The following is a 17,389-nucleotide window of genomic DNA, read 5'->3' as shown; positions in this document are numbered from 1 at the left end:
TTATAAGAATCTAATGTTTTATTTACATAGAAAGTAAGGTATACTACACAAGCTGTAAATTTTTTTTTATGGAAAAGGAGTACAAACGAGCGTCACCGTAGGAATCACAGGAGCGTTGCCGGCCTTTAAGGAAGGTGTACGCGCTTATTTTAAAGGTACCCAATATCAAGGTACACAATTTCAATTAAATCTTATTTTAAATGCTAAAAATCAATTAATTATATTTATATTATAATTATCAAACACTGAGCTATAATTAAGCGAAGTAAAGGAGGCACTTAATGTACAAACAGCAATAAAAGTAGCAGCATTGAAGGGTCGCGTTGCTATTTCGTTTTAGACTCTATCTTTTGGTGTCGTAAGTCGTATGTCGCTCGCGGTTTCCTAAGAAAAATCTTTTGATGTTTCACTGACGTCGCAAAGTAAATTATAAACATTTGTAAGGTGCAATTAAATAAATGGCAAGCGCTAAATTCGTTAGAAACTGTATAAAAAACCGCTCACACTCGCTACGTGTACTTCACTGTGCTGTGGTGCAGCGACAAATTAAGACTTCGCTTCAAATGGCTAAATTGTGTTACAATCATGCATACACTGCAGACATTTATAGTGAACTAGCTGACCCAGCAAACGTTGTATTGCCGATATTAAAATCGCGATACAAAAGTAACTGTTGATCGTAGGTGGGTGAAAATTTGAAGTTATATGTATTTTTAATGCTCATAATCAAACAAATAAAAAAAATATCAAAAAAATTGGCGTGGACCACCCTTCACATTAAGGGGGATGAAAAATAGATGTTGTCCGATTCTCGGACCTACCCAATACGCACTCAAAATTTCATGAGAATCGGTCAAGCCGTTTCGAAGGAGTTTAACAACAAACACCGCGATATGAGAATTTTATATTTTAGATATCGATGCAATTGCGAGTCTACATTCTCTTCTACATTGACATTCTACAGATTCTACAGATACAGATTGCATAAAAAGTCTCTTAACTCTAATTCAATTTTTATATTCAATTTAAAAAAAAAATATTGAAGTAGGCGTTACTTTGCGGAAATCCATAATTATACAAATGATTTGAGTTTTCTTTAGTGTTAATTTCGCGAATATTTGTCTTTAAACAATTAGACACGTGTTACGCCTCTACACGAGGCATCCTCAGGACGTGTTGTCTCGCAAAAATCTGGCACGAGACTCGTGTATGTCTATCTAGAAATATTAATATTATTAATATTTCTAGATATTATCTAGATATTATTCGCGAAAGACAAATATTCGCGGAATTAACTCTAAAGAAAACTCAAATCATTTGTCAATTTTAAAGTATTTATGGCACGCTGCATTTATTTACTTGTAAAATGCATAGGTCACTAAACATTTTTTTACGTTCTTTGGATGAGAAGTGTTGAAACAGACTGACTAGATAGGATTTTTAAATGAGGATGCAAAAATTATGTTCTATAACCTGACTTTACGACATTTGAATTGTGAGGACATTTTTGGAGCAACATCCTGACACTTCCTTTAAACGTCACATTTCATTTTCGTTACGTCTGATGGCGTCATCGTTTCATTTCTGTTACGTCTTATGAAGTGATCCGTTAATTCCCGTTAGGTCTTATGACGTCATCATTTTATTTTCATTAGATTTCTGCTCAGTTCGATTGGCGTGGTTTTGCGTTCGTTTGCGTTAAGCTTACAGTATATCGACAAATTCTTTCTTTATGATTTATTTGAAAGTTTAAAGCTATTTGAAAAGGATTATTTGACTTTGTCTTTAACCTAAACCCTAACCCCTAACCCCCGGCCTCAAAGACATGATCAAAGGATCATTCACCTAATGAAACAGAAATTTCGTTTGTACATTGTTCCGACAAACAATATATTCATATGATATCTATTCCTTCAAAACCTTATCATGAAAACACTTTGATATAAATAGTTACTTATTGATTTGCTAAAAATTAGAAAATATCTTCAATGAAAACTAGACACTCTGTAGTTATGTTAGAAATTGGTTCATACCGCAACGTACCGTAGACATATATATGTAAAATATAGTTTGTAGATGAACACCTACTGAGTGAGCTTTAGAAAGCTGCCATTCTCTACAGTTTCTTTATTAATATAATATAACATTATACGTCGCGGTCATACGAGTACCGCGCCCTATTCAATAATTATTCAAACCAAATGTTTACATCCTAACGCCATCCTAAAATAAAATAAAATTATTCCCCGGCAAGCTTCACATTGTATAACTAGATTTTGTTAGTAAACCGAGTAGCGGTCATTAGTCCATAGCAACAGAGGAGACGTTACATATCTATCTGGAGAAACGGAGATCAAAACACAAGAAAAAGTAGAGTAGGATGGACATAGGTGAAGAACTGGGAATAGACCACAAAACAGTTTTAACCGATTTGGTAAAAGCTAGGTACAGTAGTTATAGTAGGCATACAAACTCACTGAAACTGTGTAGTTGTAACTGAGACGATGTAATGAAACCGAACCGTTTTTGAAGAGACGACAAAAAATGGCCGTGGCAAGACCCGAGCAAAGGCCCGGCATCTACCGGAGAGGAGAGAAGACGAGAGGAGATAAACCGCGAAGCTGTCGGGTTATTTTCACCAAAGCGGAGAGGAGATGTGAGCTGGACAAAGCGTAGATGTGAGCTGTGAAAGCTCGAAATCAGTGAAGGGATGCCTACGAAAGAAAGACGTCATGCCGTTACAAAAGTTATATTTTAACTTGCTTCAAGAAGAGGAGTTAGAGGTTGGAGAAACATAAATAATTCTTCAATGATTAAGCTATGGAAGGAAACACAGATTCTGGAATTAAATCATTAAAAAAAACGCGAGCGCGGCCCAGCCGCCTACACGCATCTCGTCTCTGCCCCGCCGCATGATCGCTCGGCGCGGCACAAAATTCTATAGAAAAATCTCCTCTCCGCTTGATCCATTTCCACAGAAGCTAAGCGGACAGGAGATGTGGTTAATAACAAAATCTGATTGGTTATCAAAATACATCTCCTCTCCTCTCCGCTTTGGTGGAAACCTGGCCTGACTTGCAATAATGGTGATGTTATGTGTATTGTGGGATTGGATGTACATTCTTCATCATGAGCTTTAACTGATAAGGAAAACTACTACGAATCTTAACTGCCAACAACTGATGAAGGTAACGCAAAGTGTCTTTCATCATCTAAGCAAAAATTTAGATTTCTACCTGTTTCGATTTCATCAGCATTCTTTACAAGTCTAGGTCAACACGAGAGGGCGAGACTACTTATCGCGTTTACTTCATCAGAAGTTCTAACATTTCTACAGCAACGGGATCATGTTACTACTTATCTACAAGATGCCAAAACGTCATTGAATGAAATTGCACTTATACACTGTATACAGATCTGTATTCTGAGACTAAACACGTAATAAAAGTATTTTAAAAAAAACTAAAAACACGCTTTGGATGAAAAGATTATGGTTTAAATTTAAAATCAATTCCTGCTTTATCGACGAAATTTTTTGCAAATTGAAATATGGAATAATTTTATCAAATTAATATATTGTCTTCGGTCCTCGATAAATCTACGAAGATTGAACGAAATCTGACCGTTTAAAGTGTGTCAAAATCGCGCCCAAATGAGTCGGTTACAAACAAACATACATACATGTGAAGCTTATAAAAAGCGTGTATAAAAATATTTTGCGTTCTCATGTAAAATTCGAAGAAATTTTTTCTCCAACTTGGTATAATAAAGTGTTGCACCAACCTGGACTATCATCAGACATATCCGCGTAGTGCGGCGCGGCAGAGGGCTGACCTCCGTACAACAGGTTCAGTTCCCGGGCCTCGTTCTCCTCCTGGGCTTGCTGCCGCCTCAAAGCAACCTGGACATAAAACACTTCATTCACTATAACGAATTAGAGCCAACTGTGTGTACAGTTTTGACACGACCTGCCCATATCCCAGAGGGAGGCTCCTTTGCACCGAATGCCGGCTAAATTGCAAGCCTATTTCTGCCGTGAAGCAGTAATGTGCAAGCATTACTGTGTTTCGGTCTGAAGGGCGCCGTAGCTAGTGAATTTACTGGGTAAATAAGACTTGACAACTTATGTCTCAATGACGAGCGCAGTTGTAGTGCCACTCAGAATTTTTGGGTTTTTCAATAATCCTGAGCGAAACTGCATTGTATTGGGCAGGGCGTATCAATTACTAACAGCTGAACGTCCTACTCGTCTCGTCCCGTCGTCGTATATTCACAATAGAAAAAAAATATCACCATAACAATGGAGTGTCCATTAGGCTTCTTGAAAAAAACAAAATTGTGAGAAGCATTGCAATTACATTTATCACTTTGAGACATCATAATTTGTTAACAATTTGTTTTTAAGCTATTGCATAGCTTCTATCGCGGGCCTTGAGCGTGGGGACCGAATCCAGAAATTCCGTAACGAAAAAAACCTAACACTTACTTACTAGATGTATATAGATATTTCGGCACGCTTTTTACAGTTGCCGTGGAACAGCGGTTATCACATATGCTCGTTGTGCAGAAAGTCCCAGGTTCGAGCCTGGGGTACATCTTGATTTTTTTTTAATTTCTTTATTTTTTTATCACGTTTTTTTAATTTTTATTATTATGACAAACATTTTTATTTAGTTTCACCTGCCCCGTTGTCTGTCTGTAATCAAATCTTGCAAGTTATATTTTACACAGTTCCCGTTTACTTTTTTTAAAATTAATTTTATTAAAAAAAAATACTGCATAAATAAAATAAATAAATAATTATAATTGCATAAGTTGATAAAAAATGCTATGCAATAGCTTCACCGCGGCAGTCCCCGAGTGCCACACGTCTTTTTTTTAAAAGTGATTCTGCTGTCAAGTATTATTGTGTTTCGGTTTAAAGGTAGCCGTAGCAACTGACATTACTGGGCTAATGACCTAACATATAATTGCAAATTAAATTTGAAAACAAAATTTATGAACGATGCGCGACTTGCAACCGCGACCTGCGAGTGCTCCTTCCGCTAAGCCAACCAAGTGACGTATGAAGCCACAACCTGAGAGTTGAACAAATACGTATTATCAAGATTTATGAACGTTAAGTAACTCGAACTGTTGTCTCAGTGGAAGAGCGCTCGCACGGAACGCGAGAGGTCGCGTTCGCGTCCTGGTTTGAGTCCTGCATCGTTCATGAGTTTGTTTTCAAATTTAATTTGTGTAAAAACCTAAGGTTTTGCTTTATGCAATAGAATGCATTACCTGTGCAGCCATGACTCTCTGCCGTTCAGCAATAAGGGTACACTTGGCGCAGACGCAGTCCCTCCAGCGGCAGTATCTCTTGTGGCCCTTCAGCGCCGACACCACGCCGTGGTTGCGGCATCTTGCACATTTGGGCGTCCTCTGTGTAAAGAAATACTGCACTTTTAAATGGTGATTACATTGTTCAATCAGCTCACTGAGTCTACCGTATGTTCGGAAGGGACAGAGCGCGTGAGAAGAACATACAAGAGCCTCACAGGACACTCGTACTGGAACTGTATCACAAGACGACGTATGCTCGAGAAATATTAACAACAGAATCTTAGAAGTAGGAAACTTCATATAGCCTACATACGGTCTAAAAAAAAGTGTGTGTACTTATGTATGGATGCAAGAAGTTACATTTCTTTGGCGTAACAAAGCAAAAATCCATAAAATTATTTATTCCTCGTGCTATTCTACGTTTGTAGAAAGAACAATATTGTAATAATTATTAAGGCCGGCAACGCTCTTGTGATTCCTCTGGTGTTGCAAGAGAATGTGGGCGGCTATGATCACTTAACACCAGGTGACCCGTACGCTCGTTTGTCCTCCTATTCCATAAAAAAAAATTAAATAAGAATACGACTGTACGGGCTTTAACCCTTTGCCTATCCTAATAATGGATGAAGAAACCAAAAAAAAATAAAACAAATGTCGAAAATGTCAGAAAATTTTAGGAACCAACTTCACCCTGTCACTTTTGTGTTACAGTGATACGCGCGCATCTTAAAATTTCACTCTCATATTTTTTTCATAACGCGCCTAAAGAAGTATAACTTCAAAAACGAAATAGAATAGCAAACCCTGTGACGTACATCAGAATATGTGGAGGAGGAATAGTTAAGTAGTACATTGTGATACAATGGTTGAAAGTAGGTTATTGCAAACGAGCTGTCATTAACTTTTACCGAGAGTGCCGTACGGCAAACTATTCCCTCACTCAGTTCTGACCCTTCCTTTGTTTGTAAGATGGTTTATTATTCATGGTCTTATAGCTTGTGTAAATAGCTTTCAAATACATTCACTCAAATCATCCTAATTATAAGCAATCTATTAACAAACGTAAAATAATACGCGTTGACAGAACGCTGCGCTATCACCAAAATCACGGAAATCTGGGGCATAACGCGCAATCAGTGTCGCGAGTTTCCTATTTTATTTTATTTTATTTTATTAGGAAAACAAACAGTATTACATGACATAAATAGGTTTAAAAAGTATACATCTATTAACCAATTACAGTTTTCGCATATAAGAGACTATAAGCGTGTTACAAATAATGAACAAAAATACTAAAAAAGATCAAGAAGTAATACAATGAAATTATATAGATATAAATACACGAAGAAAAACTTAATTGATATTATAGTATTCAGGCATTCAGCAATCAAGAGAACACACACTCATCCAACACCTCGTCAATGTACCTCTTAACGCGTTTGGTGACGTATTGAATATATCAAAATCAGGCAAGTCTACTGATATCTGATTTATTGCTTGTGGACACCTTATAAAATATGAATGTTGCCTGTAATTAGTACTGCAATGAGGAACGTATATAGTACATTTTGTCCTGGTGTAGTTATTGGGCGCTTTGATACCAATTTGTGATGTTAATTTAGAATAATCTATCTTAGAGTGATAAAAAACAGTATCGGCTATTATACTGTTTTTAATTTCAACTCGATACCTCCAGACGTAACCCGAGATAAAGGATCTTGAGACAGACAGACAGGGTTCCGTTGTTTCCTTTTGAGGTACGGAACGGTACTGTATCAGAATTATCAATAAATAAATTTAAACCATTTATTAATCGCAGATACTGAATATTGCAATAAGCCTTTGACATGTAGACTTATACAATATTAATGATTACATAAACGATAGTACCTACACAATGGTATAAAATAGTATTAAATGTTATGGTTCAACCTTGTGTTATTTTACTAGATTGCATTACTTAAAATATATAGACTCTTATGAAATTAGCATATTTTTTAATTTTTTTTTTAGTGATTGACGTTGCCGAGCAATTATGTACAGATTGTAAATGTAAATATTTATTTTAGGGTAAGGGTTAGTATAGTTTAGCTACTGAACTAGTAATACAATCATGTTATCAATGGATACAGCGCGTCTATTGCAGTGTTTATAATAAATATATATCAAAAACATATACAATTAAAAGCTTATAATAATACTGCTTCGACTGCCGAAGACAGCAATCGTCGCAAATATGTCGATCTCGGTGAGTCTTACATCTTTGTGCCGTTTGGTGTCGAGACACTTGACCCGTGGGGCCTAGAGGCGCGGAGTATGTATAAAATACTATCTTCTTGCCTCAATAGGGCTGCAGGCAATCTATGCGCTGGCAGCTATTTCAGTCAACGGATCAGCTTAGCTCTCCAACGTGGAAAACCTGCCAGTATTCTTGGTACGTTTCCCCGTAATGATAGGTTTAATTTAATGTTTTTTTTTTATAAAAATAAGGGACGAGACGAGCAGGACGTTCAGGTGATGGTAATTGATACGCCCTGCCCATTACAATGCATGCAAGGATTCTTGAAAAGCCCAAAAATTCTGAGCGGCACTACAATTGCGCTCGTCACCTTGAGATATAAGATGTTAAGTCTCATCTGTCCAGTAATTTCACTAGCTACGGCGCCCTTCAGACCGAAACACAGTAATGTTTACACATTACTGCATCACGGCAGAAATAGGCGCCGTTGTGGTACCCATAATCTAGCCGGCATCCTGTGCAAAGGAGCCTCCCACTGGTGTAATCATAATATTGTAATATAGTAATAAGATTTATTTTATATTGGTTTGTTTATAATTTATAATATTACCAAGATTAAAAGCTCTTCTTAGGATACTGAAAAGCGTCACACTTAAAACAAAAGCAAGAAATGTCAAAAGGTTGACAGTACGTTCAAAATAAAGTCCACCAACCAACGATGATGAACACAACTTGATGAGAAACGTCGCGTCTTATAAACACTTAAATATTCAGATGCTTTGAACGCTCTTCTGCGAGTGTAGCTTAAGAGATAGAGAGAGATAACATCTACAGGATGCCGGCTAGATTATAGGTACCACAGCGGCGCCTATTTCTCCCGTGAAGCAGTAATGTGTAAGTATTACTGTGTTTCGCTCTGAAGGGTGCCGTAGCTAGTGAAATTACTGGGCAAATGAGAGTTAACGTCTTATATCTTTGAGTTTTTGGGGTTTTCAAGAATCCTGAGCGGCACTGCATTGTAATCGGCAGGGCCTATCAATAACCGTCAGCTGAACGTCCTGATCGTCTCGTCGCTTTTGTCATAAAAAAGTTTTTGTGGCAGGATTTGACTTAAATGTCATAGCTTGTGGCGGCGTAACGGGGCGGGTCTGTCTTACTGAGCCTACCCGTCTTACTGTTATCGTGAACGGGACAACTGCATGATCCTGTCACCGAGAACCCAGCTTATATTTTTTAATTTAATGTTGAATTCGTTTATCTTTTCAAATATTCGCATTAATTTACAGTGTATGTTAGTTATTGATACCTAATCTGTAGGTACCCAATAACTTTTGTGTTTTTTTAATGATTTACTAATATTTTTATTATGTCGCGTTTGGAATAACCTACTTTACGATCCGATTAATTTAATTATTGACGGACGAACGTGAAAATGTGGTGAAGCCGAGGCACACATACATAAGTCCATCAATGCGTAGTTGTGGGCAGAAATAGTACTTTTCTCAAATAATGCGCGGAAATTAAAACTAAACGGCTCCTGCCTCCTCTTGAATTTCAGGTGGCCTTTAAGTTCATTATACTCTCTCTTTACTTTAACACATTTTGTAAAATAAAATAATTTATCATTATTAATAACCAATAATTTATCCCGCATTTAAGAGTTCATTGTATTTTTTTCAATAAATAGCTTTCTATTTGTAAGCCAGTTCGAAATTTAAATGAAAGAGAAATAAGTTAGCTCCTTGGTTGTCATGTTTCGGAGTAAACGATTGTTCATAAACTACACGACAGATATGAGTTGACTATGTAATTTATTTAGCCACTACACCAAACGCCAGTTAAGTATTTTCATACAACTGTTGTCGGTCACTGCTCGCATGTATTTGCCCAGTACAGCAATTTCTATTTATCTCGAAAAAGATTGTCAAAATGATGCCTAAATTTCCAAGCATGATTGAGATGAACATACAATATTTATCTAACATTACACATGCAAACTTCATGATGTAATTGAAATAACTACAGTAGACTTAATACAGTTAAAACATGAAAATAATTGTCGGAGAGTGCAATTACTCTTAAGTGAGATACATTACATGAATGGTCTTTATTTCGTTTCGAAACTGGAACACTCTTGGTAGAAGTAAAATTAATTAGTTTTTAAATTGAAACTAAAGCATAAGATGAATTGTTTCGAGTAGATGAGACAGGAATCACGATTGTCCAAAGACCCGAAAATACCTAATACATATTTTAAACATTTGAAAATTCGGCCTTAAATTTAACAGATTCACAATCACTCAGCCACCACAAGGAGCGCCCGTTGACGAGCTTGACGCATGGACCAGCCAAAGTAACGTCAGTATAATGGCTCCAACGCCGCCACAAGAAATGGCATTTAAGTGATCATGACGAAGCCTGCCTTGAGAACTAAAAGTTGCTCTAAGTAAATTTGTTACATCCGTCACGTTAGCTGGGAAATCGATCGTGACGCTTCATCTAATTTTACTACATCGATGATCGCGTCTATTTTTAAATTTTCTTAAATATTTATTCGTGGTGGGACTTAAGATTGCATTGAAGCTGGTAACCCTTTAGAATAGATGGATAATTTTACAAAACCACGCGAACTCCAAAGTAGTGATAATTAATTATTTTCTTCATAATTGTTTATTTTTAAGTGTATTCTACTTTTTTTATATATTATATATATTTTTTATGAAAATAAGGGACGAGACGAGCAGGACGTACAGCTGATGGTAATGGATACGCCATGCCCATTACAATGCAATGCTGCTCAGGATTCTTGAAAAACCCCAAAAATTCTGAGTGGCACTTGACCTAAGATGCTAGGTCTCATTTGCCCAGTAATTTCACTAGCTACGGCGCCCTTCAGATCGAAACACAGTAATGCTAACACATTTCTGCTTCATGGCAGAAATAGGCGAAGTTGTGGTACCCATAATCTAGCCGGCGAGTGGGAGGCTTAATTTAAAAATTACTTATACCAACTTTTATGTTTGTTTGAAGTAGTTCAAAAATACTTAGGTGACAGGCACGAATATTTTTTTTTTATGGAATAGGAGGACAAACGAGCGTACGGGTCCCCTGGTGTTAAGTGATCACCGCCGCCCACACTCTCCTGCAACACCAGAGGAATCACAAGAGCGTTGCCGGCCTTTAAGGAAGGTGTACGCGCTTTTCTTGAAAGTACCCATGTCGTATCGTCCCGGAAACACCGCACAAGGAAGCTCATTCCACAGCTTCGTGGTACGAGGAAGAAAGCTCCTTGAAAACCGCACTGTGGAGGACCACCACACATCCAGATGGTGGGGATGATATCGTAACTTGTGGCGTGTCGTGCGAAGGTGAAATAAAATGCCAAAAAAGTGTCGTTTAAGGACTCTGGCTGATGAAAAATCCCCTTTTTCTCCATTTACTGAAACGCCAAAATAGTGCTCGTATCGCTATGGGACCTAGACTGATCGACGCAGAAAAAAACGCTGATTCCGAATATCTATATAACTCAATATGCCTATTTTGGCGCTTCAGTAATTCTGCCTTTCTTGCGACGATATTATCAATCCCTATCCCTAGTAATATTATGATTGTGAATGTAAACTTGTTTGTAACGCTTTCACGCCTAAACCACTCAAGCGATTTTGATAAAATTTAGTACAGAGATAGACTGGAGCTTCCGAAAGTACTTAGTACTACATTTCCCACATTATCTCGGAAAAATCCATGTATCCCGCGGGACTTGTGAAAAACTTAAATTCACGTCGATGAGCTATAACTGTACCAATAGTAGGTTTAATTTGACATAGCAATCTTCCCCGAAATATAATTCATATAATATGTTCGGAACGGGAGTGAAAACGGGAACCGGAACTGGAATAGGACATGAGATAATCTTCAATTCCAAACTTTTGAAAACCCTTAATATACGCCGATGAAGTCGCGGGCATCAGCTAGTATTAAATATAAAGCCAAAAGTGTCAAACTATTGCACATCTGTAACCCACTATTGACCCACAAAGACTCACTAAGTAGACCCCAATTGAAACAAGATCCTATGTTAAAGTATCTCTTTACAGTTTTCACTAAGCCTATAATCTAATCAAAACAACAAAAGCTTGCCAACAAAAAATTACATTACACGTACAATTACACGCAAAAATTACAATGTAAATCGCATCTATTATCGTATTTAGTTACAATTTGCAATGCGTGTCAGCTATAAGTAATTGTGGATATTATAACGAAACAGGAAGTAATAAGAAACCGCTGTTTATGAAGGATACAGTGAGTTTATTGAGAGGTTAGTTAAATTACAATGTGTCATTTAGGTAGGTCTTATATTTTTCTTTAATATTTTATTTCTTGTAGTATTAAGAATGTTGTAAAAGGATAGTGTCAAATCAATTAATCCTTATTAAAAACTTATAACTTATACTTATAAATAAGGGCCGAGACAAGCAGGATGTTCAGCTGATGGTAATTGATACAATTGATTCTTGATAAACACAAAAATTCTGAGCGGCACTACAATTGCGCTCGTCGCCTTGAGACATGTTAAGTCTAGTTTGCCCAGTTATGTCACTAGCTACGGCGCCCTTTAGACTGAAGCTCAGTAATGTTTACACATGACTGCTTCACGGCAGAAATAGGCGCCGTTGTGGTACCCATAATCTAGCCGGCATCCGGTGCAAAGGAGCCTTCCACTGGTGTTAGAAGGGCATGGGGATGGCTACTTGCGATAAATTTAACTCTTATATGCATAATGCAAAAGTGAACCAACCGTAATTGGGTTATCAGGCTTTTGAAGTGAAACTTCTTTAGTATCGTTGTGATTTCTAACCGGATGCAACGGAAAAAACGACAGGTAAGAGACACAAATACAAAAATGTGTAGGATGAAGCCAGCAAAGAATGAGACAGAAATATGCATACTATTTTATTTTTATGTATGACGCGAGTAGGTATAACTTAATATATTCTTATGTCATACGCACGACTTATTACTGCATAGACACCAGGAGAACATAAATATGGTAGCGGTGTTAGTAATGTCTTTCATAGCGGTTGAAATCATGTGTCATCCTAGCAACATGTACCAGGACTTCATATGCAGTTCAGAGGTTCATGCACAATGCAGGTTTAACTTCTGACATGTGTACTTTGTACACACGCAATTTTTTTTAATAAACGCAGCAAATGCGATGCGGAATAATCAATTATTCGAACAGGAACTTTAATTAGGCTAAATTAAAAAATGTCTAAATTGTTACTTATTATTAATTGTTATTAGTATTAAACTGTTACTGCTTCTGAATTGTCTTTTACATTTGTATTTTTTGTTTTATTATATTGTTTTTTTATATATATTTATATTAATTAATTATATAGAAATTATAAGGTACGACCTTAAGCTTAGTTCGAATACGAATTTTCCGCCTGCTTTCTTTGAGATCATATTTTTTCAGTTTCTGTGACATAAGTTCCTAATAATTGTAATACATTTTAGGAGAGCTACGAAAACGGTCATATTTTTAAAATAATCTGCCAGCCAAGTTGCCTTTTTTGTTTTTCAGACATTTTCGTGAAAAATATATTCAATTAATATCGTTTTTTGTCTCGAATTTAAAATGTGGTCGAATAAGTGTTGTTTTAATTTTGATAAATAACCAGTGTTTAATTGTTTTTATAAATCGAAAGAAACAATTCTCTTTAAATTGATATTCTGATAACTCAAAATCGGTAAACTCTTGCATAATGCATATGTGGATTTAAATTATCGCTGTTAGTCACCTCTTTACCCTTCTATCGGGAATACGTCACACTACCAATAACCCTGTAAATTTAGTTCCACTTCCAACCACGTGAGCCACTTACTGTCAACCTGTCAATATTTAATATTGAATTTCCTGGTTAAATCTTTTAAATAAAAATAAATAAGGAACCAACTTTTTAAATAATATATGTTGCTCATAGAAGATTTCTTCGGAAAACTAAAACAGGACTTTATATATTTTCCTAGTTAATTTTGTAATAGTTTTAATATATTATTAAAGCTGCAATCTAAGACCCCGAAAGTAATTTCTTTGAATAACTATTCATTAATTAGTATTTTGAATCTGAAATTAGAAATTGTGCGACTTAGTAGGGACGAAAACCAATAGGATTAAGTTAGACATTTTAAAGGACTTATGCAAAAGTAATTTTATTGAAATTTGATCTGCTTACCACTACTATTTTTTTTAAATTGACATTAAATGATACTTTTTTTAAATATAATCATAAAATAATATACTTTTCAAAAATACGATAAGAATTGATATAATTTATCAAAATAAACTTTCTAATATCTACATAGGTAAAACCTACAACATAAAATTAAATTCTCCGTATTTTTGCGCACACATTTTTTAATAAAAATAAGATAAATAGGTAGGTACCGTTGTTAATTCAAAGATTTTTGTTAAACACTAAACTCTTAAAAATAACCAAAATTCTTAAAATTTCAAATGATCTACAATAGAAACTTAATTTGAAATTACTTTTAACTTATTAATTATTTTAAATAAAAACTTAAGAAAATATACTCTAATTTTAGCTGCAATATAGATATATTGCAGCTAAACTAGTAGGTATTTTATCACTAAAATTTTCCTACTATCACATTAATGTAATACTTATAACAGTAATTGTTATGAGCTTTCCAACCCACAATTATTTTTAGTCCCAAAATGGTTTTTGTTTACAACTCATTAAAGAACTGCATTGAATTAAATAACAACTTTGTTTCAATCGAGTTTATAAATCTCGATTTTTTTTTCAGCTCACAAAATCGAAAAAGTTATGAAGCCGCGTAACAAATTTATTGTTCAGGTACTTATAAAGTCTGACTTAGCTAACATCTGACCCACTGACCTGGTATCTCTCGGAGGCTCTGAGGAAGAAGGGAGGCAGCGCTGCCAACACAGGATGCTGCACCAACTGAGAAACGTCCACTCCGTTCGGCAAAGACATTCTTTAACTGTATAAGTCTCAAACACTAAGTGTCATCGTATGAGTGTTCGTCACGGTATGATCCGGTAGTGTCACGTCGGGTGAGTGCGACACAGAGTATCGGGTGACACGACACTGCGCTCCGTGCCAAGTTGCAACCAACACTGTTGCTTCATTCTTGTTGGCGGACAGTAGCAGGGCCCGTGCGCGAAAGGGAGTTCCGAGAGCGGAGCGCCACACTGTATACAATATTCTATCTCCGTCCCACTCTGGCTGTAGTGTTAACTGTATATTTGTATCATCCGGTTATATAAAATGTTATGAGAGGCTCCGGAGCACCAATCGCAATGCTCGCAGCCCCGCCCCGGCGCTCTCATTGGCCGCAGCGCGATGAAACTTAATTTATAAAGGTGACTTTTTTGAGAAGTTCCCGGACAAAGCTCTATTGAGTTGGATAAAAAAACACAATTATGTTTGTTATTTGAGTCGTGTATACGGTTTTGTTGTCGGTTCTTTTCCGATTGTTTCCAATATTTTAACGTATTGCACATTTGAGTTGACGAGGGGCCCGACGACGATCTGCGGATAACATTGTGTTGAACGCTCTGACACTCAATTGTCATACAATTCAACTATATTGACCAATCTTCATATTTTTTATTTAGCTAGTACCTATCTAAAGATTTTTGAATACTCTTTTAAACTCTAAGTACCAATAATGTGGCATGTTACGTTGGAAGGTTCACTTCTTTCAAGTTTCTCTTCCTTTAGAATATTACAAGAGATAATTAAATGAAGTTCACATTTGCAGCCAATAATTACCGGGTATGTGAAAACTATCATTACGGAGAAGCGTACCAAGAATAATGGCAGCATTTCAACGTTAGATAGCTAGGCTGCTCTGTTGACCGAAATAGCTGCCAGCACTTGGGTTTCTAGTGGCCTAATTGGAGCAGCCAATAATAATATTGTATATTATGTTATAGATTTATAAGAACTACAAACGAGATACCTATCTATTCAATAGATTGTCTACCGCCCTTAGAACCTTCCAATTTTAAACTTTATCATTATGGATCTCTTAAAAATATAGTATCTATACTCCGGGTATCATCGCCATCATCAGCAGCAGCCGGAAGACGTCCACTGCTAAAAGGACCAGTATAAGTCCACTGGATAAAGGCCTCCCCCAAAGATTTCCATGATGACCATTCCGGATATGATTTAAGTTAATTACCTGTACCCTTAAGAACTTATTTTCTTTTACTTGAACAAAGCCAGGTTCTTTCAATAGACAGATTCATCGTAAAATATTTATTGAACGATGGAAAGGCTCCGTCAATTTTAACTTTTATTAATTTGGATCAAATTTGCTAACGCGGAGAGGAGGTGCGACCAAATTGAAATATTTCAATTTACTTGTCGCTGCGATCCCATTTAAATAACAATGGTGGCGGCGGGAGGTGGGGGGGTGGCCCTAGGGGGGGTGGCTCTACAATTATTAATGTATTACAGCAGAATATCGGTTGCGGAATTTACAGCGAGTTTATTGCTTTTCAGTGAGTAGGTACAGCAGTTGTGAGCGCGACTTTTATTTTGTATTTAACGTTAAATATCTGTTTATGCAAGTTAGCAACAGACGAGTATAGGGCACAATTCATGGTAGGTGATCACCTCGCCCATTGTATCTTGTAATGCATTGAAAGAATCATTGAGAGCAAAATTTAAAGAAATTAACATCTTGACTGTTGCTTCTCAATATATTCTTGATAATGTAATGTATGTTCATAGGCACATAAGTGAATTTGCCAGAAACTGTCATAACCATAATGTTAACACCAGGAACAGACATAAACATATAATGGCTTGTATTCGAGTTAGTAAGTCTTTTGTGGGTATGCTTTGTATATGCTTTTACAACAAGATACCAAAAAATGTTCAAAACAAAAGTATTAGGTACGATATTCAAGAAATGTTAGAAACGTTTGTATGGTAAAGGTTACAGATTGGGAATTGAGCGACCGCCCTCAGGCTATGTAATAATAAGTTTAATTGTACAATATTTCTTTGTAATCATATTTTTTATGAATAAAAAAGAAGCCCGCTGAGTTTGTTGCGCCCATTTTTTTCTGGTCTTAGGCATCCTAGTTTGAATAAAAATATTTGAATTTTTTAATTTTACACTGCACCTACTGGGATCTACTTATCGCCCGCGCCGTCTCTACACGAATGTTGAGATACAAAGTCGAAATGTAATAATTAAACATTTATTTGACAATCAACAATTTATATAAACGAAGTACAATAATGAAGTTGTACATTATAAGTTGTATTTGTTGGATGCAATTACTAATTATGACAGTAATCACGACCATCATATTCACGAAGCATCCTTGCACAAACAATGAGTTCAAGCTCTAAAGGTTGATGCATCCAATATACCTACGATAATTTTTATTTATACATTTAATTATTTATTATTATTTATTTATTTATTTATTATTTAATTATTTTTTATGAAATAGTTTATATAATTTAAACACGAGTCATATATTGGATACAGCACCTTACAAACAAATCTGTTATGCATATTATAGCCATTGTAAAATAAGTACTCTATTTGATTGAAAAGAGTTGCCGTTGAGTTTCTTGTAGGTATGTTCTTCTCACGAGCTCAACCTTTTCCGAACATAATATGGTAAATTCAGTAATTTAAAAGAAATCTTTGTAGTGGCGATTCAAAAGCGCTTAGTTTAATCCTATTTGAATAAAGTTTGACTTTGACTTTAAATACTTTCTGCCAATAATATTTGACGCT

General features: G+C 36.0%; 1 protein-coding gene across 1 annotated transcript in view; it reads right to left on the bottom strand.

Moving 5' to 3' along the window:
• The window catches only part of LOC126973000 (doublesex- and mab-3-related transcription factor A2), a 39,011-nt gene extending 24,265 nt beyond the window's left edge, over nt 1-14,746 (bottom strand). The window contains exons 1-3 of the mRNA XM_050820125.1: nt 14,494-14,746; nt 5,281-5,421; nt 3,784-3,901 (exon numbers count right to left, since the gene is read on the bottom strand). Of these exons, the coding sequence (XP_050676082.1) occupies nt 3,784-3,901; nt 5,281-5,421; nt 14,494-14,592 (358 nt within the window). The 5' untranslated portion in view covers nt 14,593-14,746. The remainder of the gene's footprint in view (nt 1-3,783; nt 3,902-5,280; nt 5,422-14,493) is intronic.
• Nucleotides 14,747-17,389: the final 2,643 nt, after the last annotated feature.

Source organism: Leptidea sinapis, chromosome 28 (genome assembly GCF_905404315.1).
Source record: "Leptidea sinapis chromosome 28, ilLepSina1.1, whole genome shotgun sequence".
NCBI lineage: Eukaryota > Metazoa > Arthropoda > Insecta > Lepidoptera > Pieridae > Leptidea > Leptidea sinapis.
Note: the sequence above shows the minus strand (reverse complement) of the source record. Positions and strands in the feature narration are given on the sequence as shown.